This window comes from Apis cerana, linkage group LG8, assembly GCF_029169275.1.
Source record: "Apis cerana isolate GH-2021 linkage group LG8, AcerK_1.0, whole genome shotgun sequence".
Lineage (NCBI taxonomy): Eukaryota > Metazoa > Arthropoda > Insecta > Hymenoptera > Apidae > Apis > Apis cerana.
The window spans coordinates 9758365-9781995 of NC_083859.1; the positions used below are offsets into that span (position 1 = coordinate 9758365).

Below are 23631 nucleotides of genomic sequence, written 5' to 3' on the forward strand. Positions count from 1 at the left end.
AAACACGCGTAGAACGCACGCTAAGAATCCGAGATATTCGAAACGTTAGAATCTAATGAAATAAGCGACGTCTCTATTCATCCCCTTTATCTCGAACATTTTTTTTTTTTCTCGACAAAATCGGCCTCGACATTCCACGTGGCCCCTGGCAGAAATTAAATTTCTCGGTTTCTACGGAATTTAAAAGCTCGAGGATCCTCGTCTCAATAGGTAACATCTTGACGAGGCATTCAACCGCCTCACCTCGCGAGACACTCGGCCACCCCTCCTATCTTGGAAGAGGAACCGTGATTCGTTCTTTGACGACTCTCGTGGCCGGAAGTATGCCGGCCTTGATTTATCGTCCCTCGTTACGTCGTGGGGGGGGGAAAAAATGGAATTAGAAAGATCAAGTGCAAAATACGCTGCAACGGTAGCGAAGAGACGACAAGATAAACCCTTTGTGCGAGGATTCGCAGAATTTTAGTCTAGATAACGTCTGTTTTTAAATCGTCACCTTAAAAAAAAAAAAAAAGAAATAGCCATCCTTTGTTCTCTTTCGTTGGAATCTCGATCTTGAACATTTTCCGAATTTTTCTCAATTCTATAATTAAATTCTAATAATTGCGTCGAATAAAACTAACATCGCAATAAATTTAATCAAATACAATTTCCTGTCGATACAGATACACAGACTCTTCCAATACGAATTTTAAAACAGATTTCTCAATGAATTTGTCTCTTTTTCTCTGTTGCAGGTAAGCTCAAAGTACCTACACTTAACAATTTTTCGATCACCGATCGCTCCCAGTCTCGTTCATCCCCTCCACCGGTGAGTCACAATTCAAAAATTATTACAATTACCGTAGCGACTACGAACGCAAGTTGGACTTTCTCGGTTCCAACTAGCGTCCCCTAGAAAAGCAGGGAAAAAGGAGGAGAGAGGGGGGAAGAGAGAAAGAGAAAATTCTTAGTTCTTCGCAAAGAAACAACGCAACTTTTCCACCCGTGTGAAAATCCTCCCTTAACGAGGACACCCCTTACGAGCAAACCCACACATAACTCGACGGATAATGAGAGGGCGGAATGGATGGTTGACGCAAGAGGGAGGAGGAGGGGGAGGGAGAGAGGGTAACGGATAGCAACGAAGCGGCCACGTCGTCGGGGGGCACCTGCGGTTTGTCGGTACGTTACTGTGGTACACGATGCGGTACCGAGCCGTCAAGTTCATATTGCCGGTTTCCTGTCATTAACGTGCCGCGTCGAGCCTCCAACCCGTGTACAGCCCGTTCCTCTCCACGCCACCTCTCCCTCCCTCTCTCTCTCTCTTTCTCTGTTCCCTACCCGCCCACGGAATATCGGATCGCCCGTGATACCGTACAACCGTGTTGGATATTGTGGATTGGTATGAAAAGTATTTGTATCGAGGGAACTGGGATGAAGCTGTTAAGCCAGGGTCCTTGGGAGTAAAGCGTTCGAGATTGATGGGATTAGAAATGCCGGTGTCGATTTGGAATTGATAAAATTAAATGGTAGAAATTGCGATTTCGATTTTTGGAGTTGCTGGTCTGAGAATAGTATTTTGTGAGGTTGGAAATAATGAAGAGAAGTTAGAGTGAGATGGAATATTAGTTGCAATTTGGAATTTTTGGGATGGAAGAAAGATTCCTTAAAGGGTGTTTGAAAGAAAGTTGGTGTAGATTTGAAATTGATAAAATTACAATGGAAATTGTGATTGGGATTTTTAGTGTTCTGAGAATAGTATTTTGTGAGGTTGGAAATAATGAAGAGAAGTTAGAATTGAAATGGAAAATTAGTTGCAATTTGGAATTTTTGGGATGGAAGAAAGATTCCTTAAAGGGTGTTTGAAAGTAAGTTGGTGTAGATTTGAAATTGATAAAATTACAATGGAAATTGTGATTGGGATTTTTAGTGTTCTGAGAATGGTGAAAGAAAGTTGGTGTAGATTTGAAATTGATAAAATTACAATGGAAATTGTGATTGATGTGGGATTTTTAGTGTTCTGAGAATGGTATTTTGCGAGGTTGGAAATACTTGAAGAGAATTGAGATGAAAATTAGTTGCAATTTGGAATTTTTGGGATGGAAGAAAGATTCCTTAAAGGATGTTTGAAAGTAAGTTGGTGTAGATTTGAAATTGATAAAATTACAATGGAAATTGTGATTTTTAGTATTCTGAGAATAGTATTTTGTGAGGTTGGAAATACTTGAAGAGAATTGAGATGAAAATTAGTTGCAATTTGGAATTTTTGGGATGGAAGAAAGATTCCTTAAAGGATGTTTGAAAGTAAGTTGGTGTAGATTTGAAATTGATAAAATTACAATGGAAATTGTGATTGGGGTTTTTGGTGTTCTAAGAATGGTATTTTGTGAGGTTGGAAATACGAGATGGAAAATTATTGCAAGAAAGATTCCTTAAAATTGGTGATTTAGAGAAATAAAAGTTGAAAAAAAGTCGGAATTGAGATTCTAAGGAAGGTAGAAAATTAATTGCAATTTGGAATTTTGAGAATAAAAAAAAAATATTGGGAGAAATTGAAATTGATAAAATTGTTTAATAGAAGTTGTGATTTATTACTATAGAGTGTTTGAGAATCCTCTCGAGTTCGAGATTGAAGTATCATGTAGGTTTGAAAATGATGAAATTGTAATAGAAGTTGCGATTGAGATTTATTAGACGGACTTGAGGCTCCTTGAGAATTAGGAACCTCTAACTTTAAGATTGAAGTGAGATTACAAATACTAACCTAACTTTGTAGCAGATTTATGATAGATTTTATCTGCGCAGGCGTGGATTAGGTTTGAACTCTGCCACAATTTAATCGTGCAAATTTTGAACCAAACGTCATTTCTCAATAATCATCGATCGACGCGCATCACTTCGTTCCAGCGGAAGAGATTAAATACAAATTTGCGTTTCTCTGCTTCGATCTAGATAAACCTAGATATATACGTTTCCAATATATTTTGCCACTAGCATCTGCAATAAGCGAATTTATTAATCCGAAGAATTAGAAATTTATTGTTTTACCAATATATGGTAGTGTTTAGAATCTCGATTCAATTCGATTCAAAAAAATCAAAACCTCGAGACGATTTTCCATCCCTTCAGTTGCATCGTCCGCCGATCCGAGCAATTCGAGTTTTTTTTATATTTTTGCACGACAAAAATTCGATTCGCCCCTCGCTATCTCGTTGCAAGCCTGTTGTCGAGCTATCAATCCCCGACTTTATGAAGAAAGCCGAATTATTAAAAATTTCGTCGATTGCATCCCCCTGTAAGGGGGGCGGGATCAAAGTTCCCTTGGCAAAGGTTTATCGAGGCTGAAGAATCCTCGCCGGATTTGAAATGTTAAAAAGCGAACGCGTTGCAAAACGGGGGAAATGAGAAATGTATCTTGCGCCTGATGAAACGGCCATCTTCTACGTGTATTTGTGCCCAATGCGTTGCTTCTGCGCCCGCGTATAATAATAAATAATGTAAAACGGAATGTTTCGGAATGTTGACGATTCAGAAGGAAATGAAATTCCACGATGCGGAGCCTCCTCCGTCCGCGAAACAACTCCAAGATTTATTATTTTTATGTTATGCGCGCGTTGCATATTTTAATGCAAACTGGAATGAAAATAGTGGAAAGGAGATGATGGTACATGAACATCCTTTGACGTTCGATCGTCCAGATGTTTGTGGAAATGAATTTTTGAAATTTTTCTTCCTCTTCTTCTTTTTTTTTAAGCGAAATTTCGTTCGGAATTAAAGTTCACTTTCGAAAATCTTCGAAATTTTTTACATCTCTTTCCATTTAATCATTTTCACGATTCTTACGATTGGTGGAGGATTTGAATCGAGGCTTAGGGTGTTAGGCTTTTTGTTTCGATCGGTATGAACGTTCGCGATACAGATATTTCTAATCGTATTTCGTTACATTATTTTCTTATATCGCTACACGAAATTTCGTTTACGCGATCCCTTTTCGGGGGAGGGGGAGGGGAGGGGAGGAGGGGATGTAGAAAAAAATTCGTACGAAAATCTCTGAAATACTCTGTATACGTATTCCGCCCATAAATATTTATTCGAGGCACAATCTATATTCATAGTGAATTTTCCGAATTTTATTTTTAAAATATTATTCCTGCTATTCTTATGCATAATTCCGACGCTACACGCCAACACATAATCCTAGCCCGTGCTTTCGACATTCGCAACAATATCGTTTTTTTTTTTTTTTTTTTTATAAATAGAAAAATTTCCCTCGTCACGACAAATTTTCCAATTGATAATTTTTATCTCTTCCAATTTATAATTTCTACATTTTTATCCCAAATTGAAATTCCTCGAATCGATTCCTACGTGTGTATACGTATATATATATATTTTTTTTCGAAAGTAATATTAACATATAAATGTCGTCGAACAAAATGGCGAAATTAAAAATCAGGAAATTGGCCCGTAATCACGGCTCGGCTCAGCCTGCCAATCGCCTCGAGCAAAATCGAAACTCTCGAATTAGGGTAAAACAGGTGGCACGTTTGAAGTTGCTGATAACTGGAACTTGTCACCGTGTCAAACGTGACGACGACATTTGAATTCGAAATCTCACCCCTCTCGCGCCACCCCTTTATAGAATCTCTTACCACTAATTGCCAGAATCTTTAGACCATGGAATAGTGGAAGTCCCTGCTAAGCGTTCCAGATTCAATCCGGTTTGCCAAAGCGTGACAGCTCGTCTAATTCCTCGACTTCCGGATGAATTTGCCCGGAAACACAACGTCTAAGTGCGCATAAGCTGCGCTCCTGATGTTTCTCTATGCGCATTTCTGCGTGTTTGCTTCTTCTTCTTCTTCTTCTTCTTCCTTTTTCTTCTTTTTTCTTTTTGGTAGAAATTATTTTTTTCTTTTCTGTGAAATTGAAAATTATATACATATATTTTTCATTTTCTTTTTTTGTAAATTAGCGTGTTTAATTATATACGATTTAATTTATGGAGCTGGAATTTCGAGCTCTCAGAAATTAATTATAAAATCAAGAAATTAAAATGAATTTTTTAAAAAGCTAATTTGTAAATCTTTTCTGAAAAGAGTCCTCGTGAATTTTCAACTTTTTCTTGCAAGCTTGCAAAATTCTATTGATAAAATTTTCAAAAAGAAAAATTTCTCCCAAGACGAAGAAAATTCCATATATTTTCTTACAAAACTCCCTTTTACGTTAATTAAAACAAAACTTTTTACCACGTTGAAATATTATGGGTAATGGAACGCGATGCAAACAAGTTTCGACTCGTAACTTTCTCGATAACAAATAAAAATTTTAACGCTTTTTCTTTTTTATTTTCTTATTTTTTTCAAATTGTAATCTTTTGTCTGTCGGATTGCATCGGGATTGAAATTATTAATCGCGCCAATTACCGTTTATACCGCTTTAAACTCACTAACAATGGCCGAGGTTGACAGCAACAAGTGAGTCCGACCGAGCAAAAGGAAAAGGCTTTGTATAAAAAAGAGCCACGGCTCTTTAAATTCTTGCCCGATTCCGATTGCCCGCGGGGTAATTTTCTTAGTGAATACGGCCCAGGACGAATTGGAGGGCAGAATCAGCCTTTTCACCACTCCCTCGTTCAACCGTAACCAACAGGGCCGCTTTATTGAAGCTTCAGCGAGGCCGGGTTGCCCCTTTGAGAATGAAAATCCAGCCGGTTCGAAATTTCTTTCAAAGCGAATCCCTTGCGAAATTTTTAGTTATCTTTCCTTCCGTTTTATTAAAAAAAAAAAGAAAAAAAAAAGAAAGAGAACTCCTCTTTTTTCTAATCTTTCTTTATTCTTTCCTTTCCCGTTGTTCCCCCTCCTAGTTTTTCTTTTTACGATTTTATTTTTGAAATTATCCGATCCATAGATTTCTTTTTCATCGATAATGAAAAAAATAAGTTAGATCGTAAATATATCGTTTTCGATTAACACGAATTTTCGCGAATCTTATTAGTCTCCTTCTTCGATCGTCCCCGCGTTCAATATCCATTTCGGGTGAAGACATTGAAAAAAAGTAGGTCAGAGCAACTCTTAATTTTTTCGATAGAAAATTAAATAAAAATTTAGCTTCCTTTAAATAAGAAAAAAAAGTAATCTTTTCCCGAAATTGAATTCGAAATTATTTATCGCGCGCTTAATTGACGATCAATCACAATATCCGCAATAAAATTTGCGATGAAAATGTTTGAAATTCTCCTCCTTCGAAATTTCACTGGAAATTTTAGAAGTGGAAAGGAAACGTTAAAATGAGAACGGGAACTGTAACCGGCTCAAACACGAGGGGAGGAGCACGTGGAAAATCCTTGTGAAGGAAGGCTCGGTTGGCGACGCTGAAAGGGGAGACCAAACACACCTATCCTCATTTTTGCGCAATAAAGCCACTGCGGGGCTGCGTTTGACTAACAGCGAGTATCATGTCGTGGAATAATTAAATGCCAGGCCGGCGAACTCGAGCATTAAGTAGACTTAGGGGGTTACTTTGCTCTTCCCTTACACGTCTTAATAATCTTTCCAAGATTCGAGCGGTGGATGGTTGGGTTGAAAGGGATGAAAGACGGCCGCGCCATATTGCGGATTCGCGCCGCCATACCGTGATTCTTTCAGGGCGAGGGGAGGTGAGAAGCGGAACGAAGAGGATCACCCCCTCTCCCCCTCTTTTTTTACCCTTTAATCCGCCACTCGTGTGGCTAAATTCCGCCCGCGGAACTGGAAAACGATTTTTCTATCTGATTTCACTTCCGCTTCTGGGTGAAGGAACCGGTACGATTTGTCTTCTTCTGCTTTCTCTGTCTCTTCTTCTTACCTTTTTCTTTTTTTTCTTCTTTTTCGTGTCGCTTTTCGAGCAGGTTTGACAAAAAAAGGAATTGGGAGAACTTGAAATGGAGAATGACTTTCTTCCTGGTTCTGTGGTTCGATTCTGGGTGGAAGAATCGATTTGTCTTCTTCTTCTTCTTTGTGTTTCTTTCTTCTTCTTATCTTCCTTTACGTTTTTCGTGTCGCTTTTTGAGAAAGAAAATTAAGAGAACTTGAAAATGATTTTCTTCTTGATTTCTTCTTCGTTTCTGGGTGGAGGAGTCGATGTGATTCGTCTTCTTCTTATCTTTTTTTTATCTTGTTTTTGATGTCTCTTTTTCAGTAGGTTTGAGAAAAAGAATCAAGAGAATTTGAAATGGAAAACGATTTTTCTATCCGATTTCGTTCGCTTCTGGGTGGAAGAACAGATGCGATTTCTTTTCTTCTGGTTTCTCTGTTTTTTCTTCTTATCTTTTTTTTTTTTTATGTTTTTCGTGTTCTTCTTTGCGTTTCTTCTTCTCTTCTTTCGCGTTTTGAATAGATTTGAGGAAAGAGAAAAGCGATTTTTCTTCTTAATTCCATTCGATTTTGTGTTTCGTTCTCTTCCTTTTTCTCTGTTTTGAACAGATCTGAGTAAAGAAATTTAAAGAATCGAAAGGTTTCCAAAGGAAACCTTTTAAAATATTTGTGTTCTTTTTTTAATCTTTTAAGTGATTGATTTACTCATTATCAGAACTATTCGATGAGAAGAAAGAAATTAATCAAAAGTATTGTAATATTAACCAATGTATATTAGGGATTTCTTAAGAATGTTTGGCAAAGAAATCGTCTCACTTTGGTGTATTAATTCGCGCGATTTTTAGCGATTAAAAGATTTTTCCAAAGTTTTGTAAAAGTTTTCGGTTATTTATCAAGATTTTAAAGATTCGCGCCACTCGTTAAACTGTAACAACGTTAATCGATTAACACGTTATTCAGCAACAAGCATTTTATCGAAAAGTAACTTACATCCAATATTCTATAATCCGCTTAAACTTCGTGTAACTAATTAAATATATAAACTTTGTCTATTAAAAAGCTACCAAACTGAAAACCTACCGAAACCAGTTGTAACTCTGTTACGTTATTCACGTTATATGCGTGTGAAAACAGTGAAAAGCTACGAAAATAAGAGGGAAATTCGATCAAAAAAGTTTTCCTTCTCCGACGTGAAGTAAAAATTCTCGTTCCAAGATCCGTTTTTCGATCCAAAAAAAAAAAAAAAATATCCATATTTCGCTCGTTATAACCATATTCTTCGTCGAATTGAAAGAAAATCATCCACGAATTTTCCTCATCCAACGTCATCGTTAAAAAATTTCGCCAATACGCGGAAAGAAAAATACGCGTAATATTTCTCAATATTACGATATTAATCAAGAAATTTAATCCAGGACATAATTTTCCAATATCCCTCGGATAACTTCAAAATATGGGTTGAAACACATTTTATTAATCTTCTCTTCCCCCCTCTCCGTCCATCCATCCATCCATCCATGCGGATACATTTCATACGTCCATTTCGAATTCTATCCCATCGAGCGCTTTGAAACGATTATTTCCATAACGAAAAAGGGAGGAGCGGGAGTTGCCCGAGAGAAAACTGCATTCGCGCGTAGAAGGGAAATTCTTGCAGAGTCGTCGTCGTCTCAAAATACGCGAATATTCTTCCCTCGACAAATCCGACACGCCGGCTTCCGGTGTGACGATCTCGCTGTGCAACACACCCCCCCACACTTCCCTTTCATTCACTTGAGAAATCTCGATGAAACCTCTCCCCTATTTCGAACTCGTTCGCGTTTTAATTCACAGTTCTCGTTCGATCTCAACGTTAAAATTCATTGTTCCATTTTTTCCCCCCATCTCCCCTTTCATTAATTATTCGAATTATTTCTCTATTGTGCGCGCCTGTTTATGATTAATTAGCGTTAATTAAAGAGGAGAATAGATATAACGGTGGCCGTTGTAGGGAATTATTTATTGATAATTAATATTTCGTTTTCGAAAATCGAGCCACGCGGTATCGGTATCCGATGCTGTACACAGGGTATAAAAGAGTCGTATATCGATGTTCAATGGATCGATGTCGGTGGGAAGAATTTTTGAGACTAATTAGTTTCATATTTGTGCGGTTAATAATTCAGTTTAGGTTATACGTTGTTGATCGTTTTCAAATTATAACGTATGTACACTATATATATATATATATATATGTATTTCTATATTCCCGCGTATTTGTTTTGCACGCTGCATACCCGATCCCACCTCATACGTGATTCAACCGTTCTCATACGTTTTTACATTCCACACCGCTTCACATTCGTATTATTCTACACGCGATACATTTTTACATCCTCGCGTATTTTATATCTCGTTTCATCTGTTGAACGCTCACACACCGTTCTATATTCGTATTTCGATATATTACACCCCCCCTATTCGCGCGGTATTAATATATTCCCAAGAATCGTATACGTATCGTGTTTTACTCATTTCCGTGGATGCGATTTTTATTATTTTTTTTTTTACTCTTTCCCCTTTTCCTTTTTTTATTAATTTACGTTCTTTTTTCCACCCATGCGACCCAATATCGCATATTCAACGCCCCTCCTCGTTCTGTAAAATACCACTCGGACGAATTTGTTGGAATATTCTCGGATCGGAAATATCACAATTATCGTGGAATAATAAAAAATCGCCTGGACCAAAGGCAGCGTTGATTCCGCCTGCGCTTCGAGGTTGCTCGCACCCCCTCCCTCTCCCCATTTTCGATACCATCGAGCACCTTATCCGGTGGAACAGCGGGAGAAGGAGCATGTAAATAAGCCGGTTGAGATATTCGTGTTGCTCGCAGTGTGTATCTGCTCTCCGGAACGGCTCAAACGGAACGCGCGTTCTAAATCTCGGGAAACGATAAGTGTGTTTATGCACCGCTATCATCCCCTGTCCCGTTGCGAGCGCGCGGGAGCGAGAGAAGTGGATTTCGAGGATGGAATATTTTTTCGCAGAATTCGAGAAAGGACGTCGAAAATCGAGATCTAGTTTCGAATCTCGAGTTATCATCTTCAGGGTTAGGTGGTTTCGGTCGGTTTCTTCTCTTTTCGCTTTTTCTTCCGCGATTATTTTAAGGGGAGAGGAATTAATTCGATTTGCTGACGATGCTTATTGTACGATTCAAACGAAATTCAAGTGCTGAAAATATCGTTTAAAAGAGACGGAGATACGTTCTTTCTATTCTGAGAGATTCGCTAGACCAATGAAATCACTAAAAAATCCCCAAAGTTTCCTTCCAATTCAATCTTCGATCCTTTATACCTCGTGCTATTCTAGAGAGGAATTTCGTTTCGAAACGATTCCATTCCGTCGAATATATATATAAAGGGATATATATCTTTCGAGAAGAAAAAAGCTTTAAAAGTTTTCGCCTCGCTGTCGCGTTAACGTCGACAGGTTGATATCACTCACGAAAATCTCTCTGTCTTTTCCCTCCCGTCTGAGTGTCGATGCTCAGTTTCTCCCTTCCGACTCGTCACGATTGCACGATTGTCGTTTGAGCGAGGTTTGGGAAAAATGATCGATTATTACGTATATCGTTACCTCCATTTTCGATATGATTCACATCTTCGAGAAGAAAGAAATCCTGTATGTAAGCCAGACTCGATCAGTTTCGCGGGACTGGGTTAATGAAATTTCTCTTCATTCCCGAAAATTCATAGAGCAATCCCTTTCGAAAATTCCCTCTCCCCCCGATAAAAGTCTGTTCTCGTCGGTAGACCCGCCATCGCGTGTCGAGGTGTCGAATCGAAGAACAGACGGAATCGTAATGGAACGACAGTGTTTCGCCGCTTTATAGAAAGTAAACGGTCGCATTTCGCCTGTATGGCGGAGGGGAACGCCGCTCTAAGGGCTTTCGCCTGTTTCTCGCCTGTCACATTATCTGAAAATCCCTTTGCGCGTCCTTTCTCTCGCTCCACGCGCTTCGTTCCACGCCACTCCCCTCCTCTCCCGTTTCTTTCTTTCTTTCTTTTTTTTTACGCGAATTTCACGCCGAGGAGGACGAACAACGACTCCGTTTTTCGTTCGATGGATCGGATCTCGATTATTGTTCTCGAAAATTTTGGCACGTAAGCACGTGTTTTTTCCTTCCTCCTGCTAATTTTTGTTTGAAAATCGTATTTTAACGTTGATTTTTAATAATTTTTCTTTCAGTCAACAAATTTTTAAATACGATACAATTGTAAAATCTCTAGTTACGTAGGAACTTAGATTTTTCCCTATGCACGAAATTATTATCTTTGATCGATAAATTTAGACGCGATACAATTATCTCCAAAGTATTATTACGTTTTTTAACGTTAATTTATAATTTTTCCTTGGGTCTAAAGATTCTAGTAAACTAAATACGATAAAATTGTAATCGCTATTTATATAGAAACTTAAATTTTTCCCTATGATTTTTATAAATTTAAACGAAATTTAGATACAATTATCTCCAAAGTATTATTACGTTTTTAACGTTAATTTATAACTTTTCCTTGGGTCCAAAGATTCTAGTAAACTAAATACGATAAAATTGTCATCTCTAGTTATATAGGAACTTAAATTTTTCCCTATATACGAGAAATTATTATCTTCGATTGTTAAATTTAGACGCGATACAATTATCTCCAAAGTATTATTACGTTTTTTAACGTTAATTTATAATTTTTCCTTGGGTCTAAAGATTCTAGTAAACTAAATACGATAAAATTGTAATCGCTATTTATATAGAAACTTAAATTTTTCCCTATGATTTTTATAAATTTAAACGAAATTTAGATACAATTATCTCCAAAGTATTATTACGTTTTTAACGTTAATTTATAACTTTTCCTTGGGTCCAAAGATTCTAGTAAACTAAATACGATAAAATTGTCATCTCTAGTTATATAGGAACTTAAATTTTTCCCTATATACGAGAAATTATTATCTTCGATTGTTAAATTTAGACGCGATACAATTATCTTCAAGGTATTATTACGTTTTTAACGTTAATTTATAATTTTTCCTCGCGTCCAAAGATTCTAGTAAACTAAATACGATAAAATTGTAATCGTTATTTATATAGAAACTTAAATTTTTCCCTATGATTGTTTTATAAATTTAAACTAAATTTAGATACAATTATCTCCAAAGTACTATTACGTTTTCAATTTATAATTTTTCCTTGGGTCCAAAGATTCTAGTAAACTAAATACGATAAAATTGTAATCTCCAGTTACAACTTAAATTTTCCTCTATACATTGTCTTTGATTGTTTTATAAATTTAAACACGATACGATTATCTCCAAAGTATTTATCACACTTTATAAATATCAGAAACGCAACGTAGTATCTGTATCTCAATTTTTCAATGCCTACTATTCCTTTCTTCGATTTTCTTTTCCCCGAAATTCCACGAAATTTCCAAGATTTCCGTGAAATCCGCGATTGTTTTATAAATTTAAACACGATACGATTATCTCCAAAGTATTTATCACACTTTATAAATATCAGCAACCTAGTATCTGTAGGCCAATTTTTCAATGCCTACTATTCCTTTCTTCGATTTTCTTTTCCCCGAAATTCCACGAAATTTCCAAGATTTCCGTGAAATCCGCGATCCATTAAAGTCCGAATAAACACGGATTAATAGAGCGACGCGCGCAATTAGGATCCGGCCAACCTTCGCGTATTTCGGCAAAGGCCGTGTTTTAATCATTAATAGCCAGTTCCCGCGTAATTCTCAGGCGAGTTAAATTAAATTAAACGAACGCAATGGACGGTGGGACTCGAGTTAACCCGTCTTCTCTTAATTAATGGGTCAAGATATGACGTGAAAAGGGCATGGAATGACCAAAAGGGCAATTTAATCCGGAACGAGATCGTTTCATCGGGATGATCGGTATTTCAAGTTTGTAGGTAGTTTGGCAAGGTCGAATGGCATTGCGAGGCTCGGTGTGCTCGGCTCAACAATGTAATCTGGCCAGCGTGAGGTCGTCAAGTCTATAATCACATCCTGCCTGTGTGGCCAGACAGCCTTCCAAACGGGTTCTCTCTCTGCCACGCGCAAATATAGAAACCGTGATTCTATATCTTGCCGGCCGAATAATGGACGGTGCAAAGTTTCGTGCCGGTTCAGATTCAATTTTGTGATTAATGGTGGACGCTTTCTCGAAGCGCGTCTTCTTTTAAAAAAGGAGCTCCCTCCAAGAATTTTCTTTTTCTTTCTCGTTCTCTTTCTCTCTCTTCTTTTCAAGATAGAATATAAACTTTTAAGCGATGCACGTTCACGTAATTTTGGTTCGTGATTAATAATTTGATACGAAGGATTGTTCAACGTGGAGTTCGAGGATTGTTAAGGCATCGTCGAGGAAATTATTGTAAAAGGATATAACGATTGAAATTAAAGATACATACGTTGAAGGATTGTGAGTGCTGCGAGATGGAATTGCCGAACAGTTGAAGTAGAGAGCTAAGAGATTTGCTGGAAATTATTCGAACTAGTTGAGGATTGCGAAGGAAAAGTATCCATGCTATTAGACATAAATCATTGTATCTCTTCATCTTTTATTTATTTTATTCGGTCCTTGGCGCACTTTCTTCTTGCGTAATACGTAAAGAGATTCGAGACATCGATCATTTGGAAGTAGAACGATCGGGAATGCATTTAAACTATCCTTGGAAACGTGCAATGTTGGTGAATATTCTTTCCTTGATTTCACTCTTTCGCGTTTAAAACCTTCTTTCTTCTTCTTCTTCTTCTCTCTCCTCCTCCCCCCTCTCGAAACAATTATTCTTCGAGAGAAACGTGATCGTTTTCGTCCCCCTAAAAATCGGATATACTTTTAACGAACTTTGCTTCCTTTGCAAGAGTAGAATAGAGCAATTATAAATTTTGGACAGTTTAATCGGTTATCTCAAAATAATTCATATCAGAATCGTTACTTTTACTTTTACGAATTTTTCTTAGTTTCCAGAACAGAGGCGCAAATATGCAAATTCTCTCCTCTTCGAATAACGACAAGATCGACACCATCTCGTTATTTTCAAATATTTTCGCATAAATTATCGAGCACATACCATTCGAGCGCAACAAAGACGGAGGAAAGGGGGGAGAGGATCACGTACGTGATCATCCACTGCATACGAATAATCAACGTGGAGGAGGAGTACGGATGGCGAAAAGTTTCATCTTCTTGAGAAGCTCTTGTGAAATGGAATCAGTGCTGGAAAAAAAAGGCGACGCTCCGTCCTTTTGCAGGAGCTTGACGGCGGGGCTGGCAATTTCTCGACTAGGCTAAAAGGTTATATGGGGCCGGCCGACACACGCGCAGCTCCCCCCTCGAGCCTTTGATTTGAATTATTTCTCCCTTCTTTTGCCGCCTCCGTCTCGCCCTTTTATTATTCTTTTTTCTCCTTTTCCCGCACACCTGGCTGGAAAACGTGTCTCCACTCCTGGGCAAGGATCGATGCTCTTTCCAAGTTCGGCGATTTTTCTTTTTTTCCCCTTTAATTTTTCGACCTCGAACCCAAGGATCTCCCTCTCCCGCGAGACTTTGAAGTTTATTCGGTTTTGTTGCGAGTTAGGTCAGGTTAGGTTAGGTTAGGTTGATTAAAGTTGGCAGCGGGACGAGCTTGGTTCTTTTTTTTTAATTTCGGCTCATGGATGTTCTTTCCATTCGGATTTCATTCCGAGTTTCAATTGTATTTTAGAAGAAATTTATAAAGGATTTCTTTAACTTGATGCTGGGACGACGATTGGGTTGTTTGTTCTGGTTTGTTGTTGTTGTCGGGTAAATGTGAGTAGCAATTTTTTGGTTAATGGTGGAAATTGTACAGTTTATAAATGAACATTGAGGAAGTTCGCTATTATAATTTTGCCGATTAATATTTTCATTGATTCGATAATCGTTTCCTTATCCGAAACTTTTTGCAGGAAAGAAATTTCTGTGACGCGAATAAAGAGTTTTTGCAAGTTAGGTGATAAATTGTGTTAGGAAACCTTTAAGTTTTTATCGAAGTAACAATGGTTTGTGCAATTTATAAGCAAACGTCCAAGAATTGCACGTATTATAATTTCGCCAATTAATATTCTCGTTCATTGATTTTGATAATTGCAAATGTTTTCTTTATTCAAAACTTTTCGCAGAGAAGGAATTTCTGTAATAAAGATCTTTAAGAGAATTCATAAGGTTTTCTAATTTTGAAATTTTTCTCGCAAGAAAGAATCTTATTTCCCCGGCGTATTTTTTCATTAATCACGCGCGTCGAGTGCATAGACCGAGAGTATGGCCGTTTAGGCGCGCCTTGACCTCAACCTTGAAGCGGAGGAATGCAAGGAGATGCAGCTTAGCGTAACGTTGGCGCGCTCAACATCGCACAGCCAACGACTGCACTTGGTCATTGCACTTCCCTCCATCTTTCCACCACATTCTTTTCTTCTGATGGCGTGTGCTACCTTTTACAGTCCCCTATCATTCCTTTCTATTTTAGAAGCCACGTACTTCAAACACGTTTCCTTCTCCGCTTCTTCGAGTTCTGTTCACGTACACCCGGGATAATTTTTCGCCAGGATCTTTCGTCCTTCGAACGTGCCTTTCCTTCGCGCCCCTTCGAGAAAAAATTTTGGATACTCGACCCGCAATTTTATTTTTCACAACGTGCTGGACAATTTTAATAAATACGCGAATCCATAATATCATTGATAAAATGTTAATAAGAAAAGGAGCAAATCTCTAAGCTTCGATTCTTTAATCGCGTAAAAATTTATTCTTGTGTAAAAACTACTAGCAATCTACGTAACACTGTCTATTTCTGACGAAAGTTTCGATTCCAGAGGATTAACAAAAAGAAGAATTAAAGGAAGAAAGAAGGGGAAAAAATCGGCAATTCCATTAATTTTCTCCTACGACGAAAACAAATTTGACGAGGAAATATAATGTTTCTCGCGATAGTATGTACGCACACGTACGTATTTGGCCGCAGCGGAGATAATATTGGCGGCTCGTACGCACCGAGCGTGAAATGTAAAGCCGCGTTCACGGTGGGACAAAGTCTCGTAACTTGTTCGTTCGTTCGTTCGTTCGTTCGCTCGTTCGCTCGCTCGTTTGTTTGTATTGAAACGTACGATCAAACGCGACACAGATGTTTCGTGTATCCAATCACCATGATTCACCGATTGTTGATCTTTACGCGATGCATTAGGGGATATTGCGCTACCGAATCGCACACGCGTCTATATTGGCCGCGCTCGCTTCAAAGAAACACGGTGCAACAGCTTGCCAAGTTTGATCATTCAATTCGTTGCGAGCACACGGTGTGGAAAATCTGAATTGATTTTATGATCGGCGCACGAATGTATCGCAGTGATAATTTTCCCGTATGTATGTTTTAGAAATTTATGGTCGTTCGTGTTAATGAGCACGTTTCGTTCCGTTTTTCATTTCTCGATCGATGTTGTTTAGGTTAGGCAGGCGAGAATTAGGTTATGTTATCGTTCGTAGGTAAAGTAGTTTCGTGGCAGTAAATCTAATTTTACAATTTCGAACGAGTTCTTTTGAAAACGGGAAATAATTGTGCGGAAATTAGAAAGTAGTTGACGATCGTTTTATCTTTTTTTTCCCCTTTTTTTTTGTTTCAGGTAAGAATCCGAAATTAGGGATGTTAAGAGATTTTTTGATATCCCTCCGGTGGTAAGTGAAATTCAAACTAATATTCGAATTCGAATAATAAATTATCGTGCATGAAATTACGATAATAAAATTACGATTTAACGCGAGGGAGAATGTTAATTGCGGAGAAGTTAATTAAAATTGACCAGAGATGTTACGGAACATCTCATTAAGCAGTATAAAATGTAAATGCAAATTTGATATGCAAACGAACTCGGTTCACTTACGTATCGAATTATCTATGATTATTATTATTATTATTATTATTATTATTATTGTTTCAACGTTTCAATTGTCGTCGTTTAAAGATTTTCACGAATCGTACGAATATTAATTTTCATTAACTTTATTCATTTCTAAGATTTTCGTATTTCAAGTTTCAAACGAGTAACAATGAAATAATGGAATACAAGATAAATCTCGATTTAAATCTTTTTCTAAAATTAACCGAATCTCATCTTCGTTCAACAGTTCTCGTTAAACTCGTCTCCCCGAATCGTGTTTTTCGATTTCGTTTCGTTGGTCAGGGAAAAAAACGTAAAATACAGATTGAGAGTTGAAAGAGGATTCGTCCTCGGGACAGAAGGCCCTCGTTTCTTAAACACGAAAAAGGAACGAACTGGACGCCCTTGTCCCCGCTTTCGAACGTTTCGTCTTTGTAATTTTTATTCTGCGATCCGAATCTTTTTTAACTTCGTTTCACTTATTCCTTACGAATGTTTTTTCTTCCTTTCTTTATAAAGTTGCCAAGGTTTCACGTCATTGCGTACTTTTAAATGAATCGTTTAATAAATCGAAAATCGTTGGTTCGTTTTTCTTTTCGATCGAAAAAAGAGATTTTTTTTCTTTTTTAGAGCAATATGAATAGATAAAAATTTATCCAAATTTCGAGCTAAACTTACTTATTCGAGTATCATCAGAAATGCATTGGAAAGATCGTTAATATTTTCTCTCGAAAAGAAGGGGAAGATTAATCAATTGATCAAAATTTCGAGGAAAAATAATTTCTCGAGAAGATTCTCGGCCACGTGGATTGGAATTCAACAGGTTGCAGCAGCCAGTGGCTGTCAGACGAAAAGAGGACCCTGTTCATCCTTCTTTCGTCTTCCTTCCTTCCTTCCTTCCTTCCTTCCTTCCTTCGCTCCTCCCTTTTTCCGTGACTGGTTTTTTATTCTCTCGTTTCAATTAAACGTCCCACGACACTCGGCTTCATGGCGCGTGATTCCTTTTTGTCTCTTGGATAGCTTTTTTCCCCCTTACCATCCATTATATCCAATGGAGAATTAATATAAATCGGTGCTCTTCCTTTAATTGATTCCTAAGAACATTTCTTTTGAATTATTATTTGTATTCTTTTCGTTGTAATCGTTACGAATTTTTTCTCCAATTATTACTCGCCCTTCCCTGCTTGATTTCCATCCCAACTTTTTCTCTTCTCTTCTCTTGATTTATTTTCTCCTTTATTTAATTGCTTTTGAAGAATTTTTTTTTCCTATTGAAATTTAGAATTTGCCTAATTATTTATTATTATTATTATTATTTAATCGTTTTAAGCGAATCGTTTGGTTTTAATCTTAATAAAAAATAATAATAATAATAGAAGGAATAAATTGTAACTAATTACTTTTTATTTCCATTGATTTCAATCATACAAGTTAATCTCGATCTAAATTATGTTAAGAAGTTTAGCAAAAAAGAAAAAAAAAAGAGAATAGTCTCGCAATAAATTGTAAAGTCTTGAAATACGTAATTAAATATATAATTCAGACTTGAGTTGAATCGTTTTAAAATTTTAATTAACTAATTAATGAAAATTCAGGTTGTTTCGCAAGCGACTAAAATGGAAGAGGGGAGGGTGGAAAAATTTCAAAGATGTTCACGGAAGTGTTGGAAGCTTTTCGAGTGTCGATTTCACGGTCGCGGAAACCGCGGAAATGGCCGGAAAGAGAGAAACGCCGAGACGAACTTCCGCCCAAGTAGCAACAGACCGTGATGGTCAGACAAACATCGAAAGCGGTGGGTCTACCACTTGCGGTCTTATCCACTTAAATCTTCCTTCCATCCCTCTCTCTCTCTACCCGTCTGTCTCTTTTAGCCCACGAAACGAAGGAGAAATTTCTCTCTACTCCTTTTTTCGACCGACGATTGATCACACACGCCAAGGCGATCCAGAATTTTCATCGAAATTGCAACTCCAATTCCTTCGATTCCTTCGTTTTTTCGAATTTCGCGTGGATCGTGATTTCAATATCGAATCTCCCAGGGACATTTTGGAGATGGAATATTCAGGTTTGTTCAGAACTTGTATAAACGCACGGTATATTGGGAATAAGAACGTTTGAGAGAGTAGAATTAAATTTTTTAGGGAGTTTAAGGCGAGCCTCTCGAGTCGCTGTAGAGAGTTACGAAATCTATTCTATCTATTATAAGTTCAATTCCAAGAGTGATACATTTGACAATAAAAATTGCGAATAATTAAGCTCCGCTGGTATAAAAATTTTTGAAAAAATAAGCTGTTGAAAATATCGGAATAATAATATTTTCAGGCGATCCTGACCGTTTTATAAAAACGATAAGATCGCGAGAAGAAGAATAGCTCGAGAACGATTGAAACGCGACGATCGGAGAGAAAAATACAAATCGTCGAGCGATCGTTTCAATTTTCCGGACGAGGCATTAACGAAAAATTGCGGATGCGGAGAGGCGGAGAGCGGGATCTCTCGAGGACAGCTCATGCAAATTTGATCGCGCCACCATTTCTCCGCGGTCGAAACAAATGTCGCCCTGTTACGCGTTCCCGCTATGTCTACGTGACCGGTTTATCGCCGTGTTCCGCTTGATCGTCCGCTCACGTGTCCGCCTCCAACACACGACCGAACGTTTCCCAAAACTTTTATATATCGCGGAGAAAATTATTTCCAATTTCATTTATTTATTTCCCTGCTTTCTTCCTGGATACGTTTCTTTCTTTCTTTTTCTTTCTCTCGTGACGTAGCCAAGTCAGAAATAGCAGAAGTGAAAATTTAACGATCGAAATAATTCTCTAATCTCTGTATTCTATAATTGCAGTAGAAGGGAGAGGTAAGGGGAAATTCCAAGTGCAAAAGTTTGTGACAATAAATGTGACAAGTTATCTTAATATGATTCTGGCATGTAAGTTAAACGAAGCCAAGAATGTAATTATTTTATAAAATTGAACTTATAAGTTTCAATTATTCCTTCTAAAAGATGTCGATCTTTCAATCTGGAAATAATTCGTAATATTTATTAGGAGCAGGTGAATTACTCGAGAATGCATACATTCCAAACAAAGAGGAGATTTTCGTTTTCGAAAATCAAAGGAAACCAGGCGAAAGAAAGCTACGTTCAGAGAATAATTGCCTCGAGATCGAAGGTCGTGGTTGCAATTTAAGGGGATTTATATTGCCCTTGGTAGCCCTAACCCCTCGAATTTTCCCAGCCACGGAAAGCTTACCTGCCACGCTCGTGCCTCGCCAAACCTGGCCCGCCTCGACTCCTTCGAGAATTGGCAAAATTTCGCCCCGTAAATCACGACGTCCGCTCGCTTTTTGATGCTCACCCCGGGAGATCGGCGAGAGATCTCGGGACTTTTGGGACGCGGATCGCTTAACGCGTGCCAGAAATCTCGGGGAAATTGGGTCACCGTAAAATTTATCCGTATACCATCACCTGCTAAGAAATTACAACGCGCAACAGAAAGAAAAGAACGTCTTTTGTCCGGGTGATCCCTCTCTGATTTTCGATTCCTTTGTTCCGGAGCAGGAATTGACGGATTGTTTTTATACAAAGTTGAAATAGACTCGAAGCCCGATGAATCGACTTCTCTTCACGTACTTCACCAATTTAGAGAGATGATCTCATTTTCGACGTACCTAGGAATTGAACGGGTTTCTAATTCGGTAGTTCAAAATTTCTAGAATTTTCTCTCCTCTCTTCAATTGAAAGATTTCCGAGAACTTTACATTTTTTCCAAGACTTCCAATCGAACGATTCAAAATTTTTAGAATTTCTAGAATTTTCTCTCGACTCGAACGGTTTTAAAAAATTTCCAAGAACTTTACATTTTTTCGAGGACTTCAGCAACTGAACGATTCAAAATTTGTAATCAAGCAATCATTTTCATATAAAAAAAAAAAAAAAAGAAAAGAAAGAAATCGAATAAAAGTTTCTTTAAATCTTTTTTCATTGGAGGACTTGTTGTGTTGCACATCGACTTGGCATCAGTTCCATTCCCAAGAATTCCATTCATGGCATTCCCGGTTGTTTTCCAAATTGCATCCGGATCGTGGAAGGCCGGCCTCAAATGAAAATCGACAAGATTGACGAATAACCGCGGCATGGAATTGACACGGGAATCGATGGGCGAGGCTTAAACGAGCGGGAATCGATGTCCCAAGTTTAGTAATCGATCCTGAAGTAGCCCCTCGAGTATAACGGAGGAACGAGGAGTCCCACGAGATGGGCGTAACGTTTTCTTTAAACCGGAAGCCACGGTTCGTTAGAACGACATTAATCCAACCGAGTAGACGACGCTCCATTTTTCCTTCTCTCCTTCCTCCATCGAGGAATTCTCCTCCCCCTCCAGCCTTTACGATCCTTTTTCTCCAGGTTAGAAATAGATTTCCGAACTTTGATCAATTTTTAAGTTAATTTTTTTAAAGTTTGTTTTTATTTCAAGTTTTATCTCCTCGTTCTCGTTTTTTTAAAATATCTCTTGGGGAAGGTTTCGAGTTTTCTTCTTCGAGTGTTCGACGTGATTTTTAATTTTTTTTTCGTTGATTTTGGTTTTAGAGATATATATATAGATTTCGAGGCTTTGATTCGCGATGACTTTTAAGTTATTTCAGATTTTATCTCCTCGTTCTTTAAAAATATCTCTTGGGGAGTTTTCTTATTTCGAGTGTTTGATATGATTTTTAATTTTTTTTTCGTTGATTTTGGTTTTAGAGATATATATATATATATATAGATTTCGAGGCTTTGATTCGCGATGACTTTTAGGTTAGGTTCGTGCTATTTCAGGTTTTATCTCGTCGTTCTTTAAAATATCTCTTGGGGAAGGTTCGAGTTTTGTTCTTTGAGTGTGATTTTTAATTTCTTTTCGTTGATTTTGGTTTAGAAATAGATTTCTACGCTTTCATTCACGATGATTTTTAGGTTAGGTTCGTGCTATTTCGGGTTTTACCTCCTCGTTCTTTAAAATATCTTTTGAGGGGGAGGATTCGAATTTTCTTCGTTGAATGTTCGATGTGATTTTTAATTTCTTTTGGTTTTAAAAATAAATTTCGAGATTTTGATTCACGATGATAGGTTAATTTTTTTTAGATATTTCTTTGAAGGTCTGAGTATTTTTAGTTTTTTAGATAATTCTTTTTTATTATTATTATTTCTTTATCTCTAGATTTTATATTCGTATTCCGATTTTTACATTTTATTTATAATGCTTGTTTTTATTTTGCGTTTGTATTTACAAATTTTGCTTGTATTTTAATCGAATTATTTTAAATCGTTACTTGATTCTGCCTGAAATTCAATTTCTTTTACGCATTGAAAATCAATCAGATTTTCTAAGAATCACATACGTTCTTTTAAGTATCTCTTTAAATTTTCCACTAATAAAATTAAATAACTATTTCGATCACACTTTTCACGTATCGACGAAAAATATAGAAGAATATAAGAATATAAATATAATCCTCGCACTTTCCATATATCTATCGCTTTCAAAAAAGAACTGCATTGAAAAACGCGTACAATATTATTTTTCCACGGGGAGGGGGAAAAAAATCTCAAACTTGCTCCTTACGTTCCTCTCCGACCTCCTCTCCCCCTATCCTCGAACCAGGGAAGGGGAAAAATACACGCGCCCAACTTCTTTGGAACAATCGTTCCAAAGGATTAACCCCGCGATTATCCAGTCCCGACCCCGAGCAAACTTAAATTCACACCAGAGGTATTTCATCCTCTCGAGCTATATCCTCTTCTCCCCTATCCCCCTCCTCCAACCCACTCCCCTCCCGGAAGTCGGGAATAGGAAAGGAAGCGAGAGAGCCGGGACGCCTTAGCGCCCCGTAAAACGACGGCGACGAGCTGCGGGCGCAAACAGTTCCTCCACTTTTCCGTGAGAAATTCGCGGCATTATCATGAGCAAATTTGACTTTCCGCGGAGCCGCTGCCGGCATCCGCCCCGAGACCGCGCCGAGATTGACTATGCATCAACCGAATCCCACACACGAGGCATTTCCCCGGGCGGAAAAGTGGCGATAGCTCCCTTTTCTTTTCTTTTCTCCTTTCTTGCTCTCTCGTTTTATCTTATCTCTCGATTCCCGAGAATCCGAGGGGGGCGAACAAGAGTCTATCCCTGCGTCGAGGGGAAAGGAAAGGAAAGGAAGACGTTGGGCGAGTTGTTCGTTTCGAAGGGGGCAAGGGGATGAAATTCGATTTTGGAATGGCGAACAACGGTGGATAATAATGGTGTTGCGGTTCTTGAAAGTTTTGAATATATGAAGTTCAAACGGATTATTAAGAGTAATTAAGCAAATTATTTTGGAATACGTATCCCTATGGATTCTTATTGTTTAATAGATGTAAATTGATATTTGCTTCGAGTCAGATTAGAAGGAAATGAGTGTAATAAATTTCGAACGAATAATATGAGATATAGAATATGAAATATGAAAGATGAAATATAATATGAAATGAAAGTGAAGTTCGATTTTGGAATAAGAGTGTTACGGTTCTTAAAAATTTTGAAGGGAAATAATCTTAGATAATAATTAAGATAATGTTAAGAAAGTAAATTATTATATAATTTAATAGAATAGTAGGCTGCTTTACTAAATGAATCTTACGTATCCATATGGATTCTTACGGTTTTGTTTAATAAATGAAATTAATATTTGCTTCGAGTCAGATTAGAAGAGAATGAGTATAATAAATTTCGAACGAATAAAGTACGATTTTGGTATAACAATATTACGATTCTTAAAAATTTCGAAGAAGATGAACGTAAAATTCGATCTTGGATAATAATTAACGTAATATTAAGAAAGTAAATTATTTT

The 23631-nt window shown here is 37.6% G+C and overlaps 1 protein-coding gene across 28 annotated transcripts in view; it reads left to right on the forward strand.

The window, feature by feature from the left end:
* Positions 1-23631, forward strand: part of LOC108002604 (polypyrimidine tract-binding protein 2) — a 429375-nt gene that overhangs the window by 212594 nt on the left and 193150 nt on the right. For 10 of the 28 annotated variants that reach the window (XM_062078838.1, XM_062078866.1, XM_062078837.1 and 7 more), the window contains one exon: positions 738-811. The exons of the other annotated variants lie outside the window; for them this stretch is intronic. In XM_062078838.1, coding sequence (XP_061934822.1) covers positions 738-811 — 74 coding nt within the window. The remainder of the gene's footprint in view (positions 1-737; positions 812-23631) is intronic. 28 annotated transcript variants of the gene reach the window in all.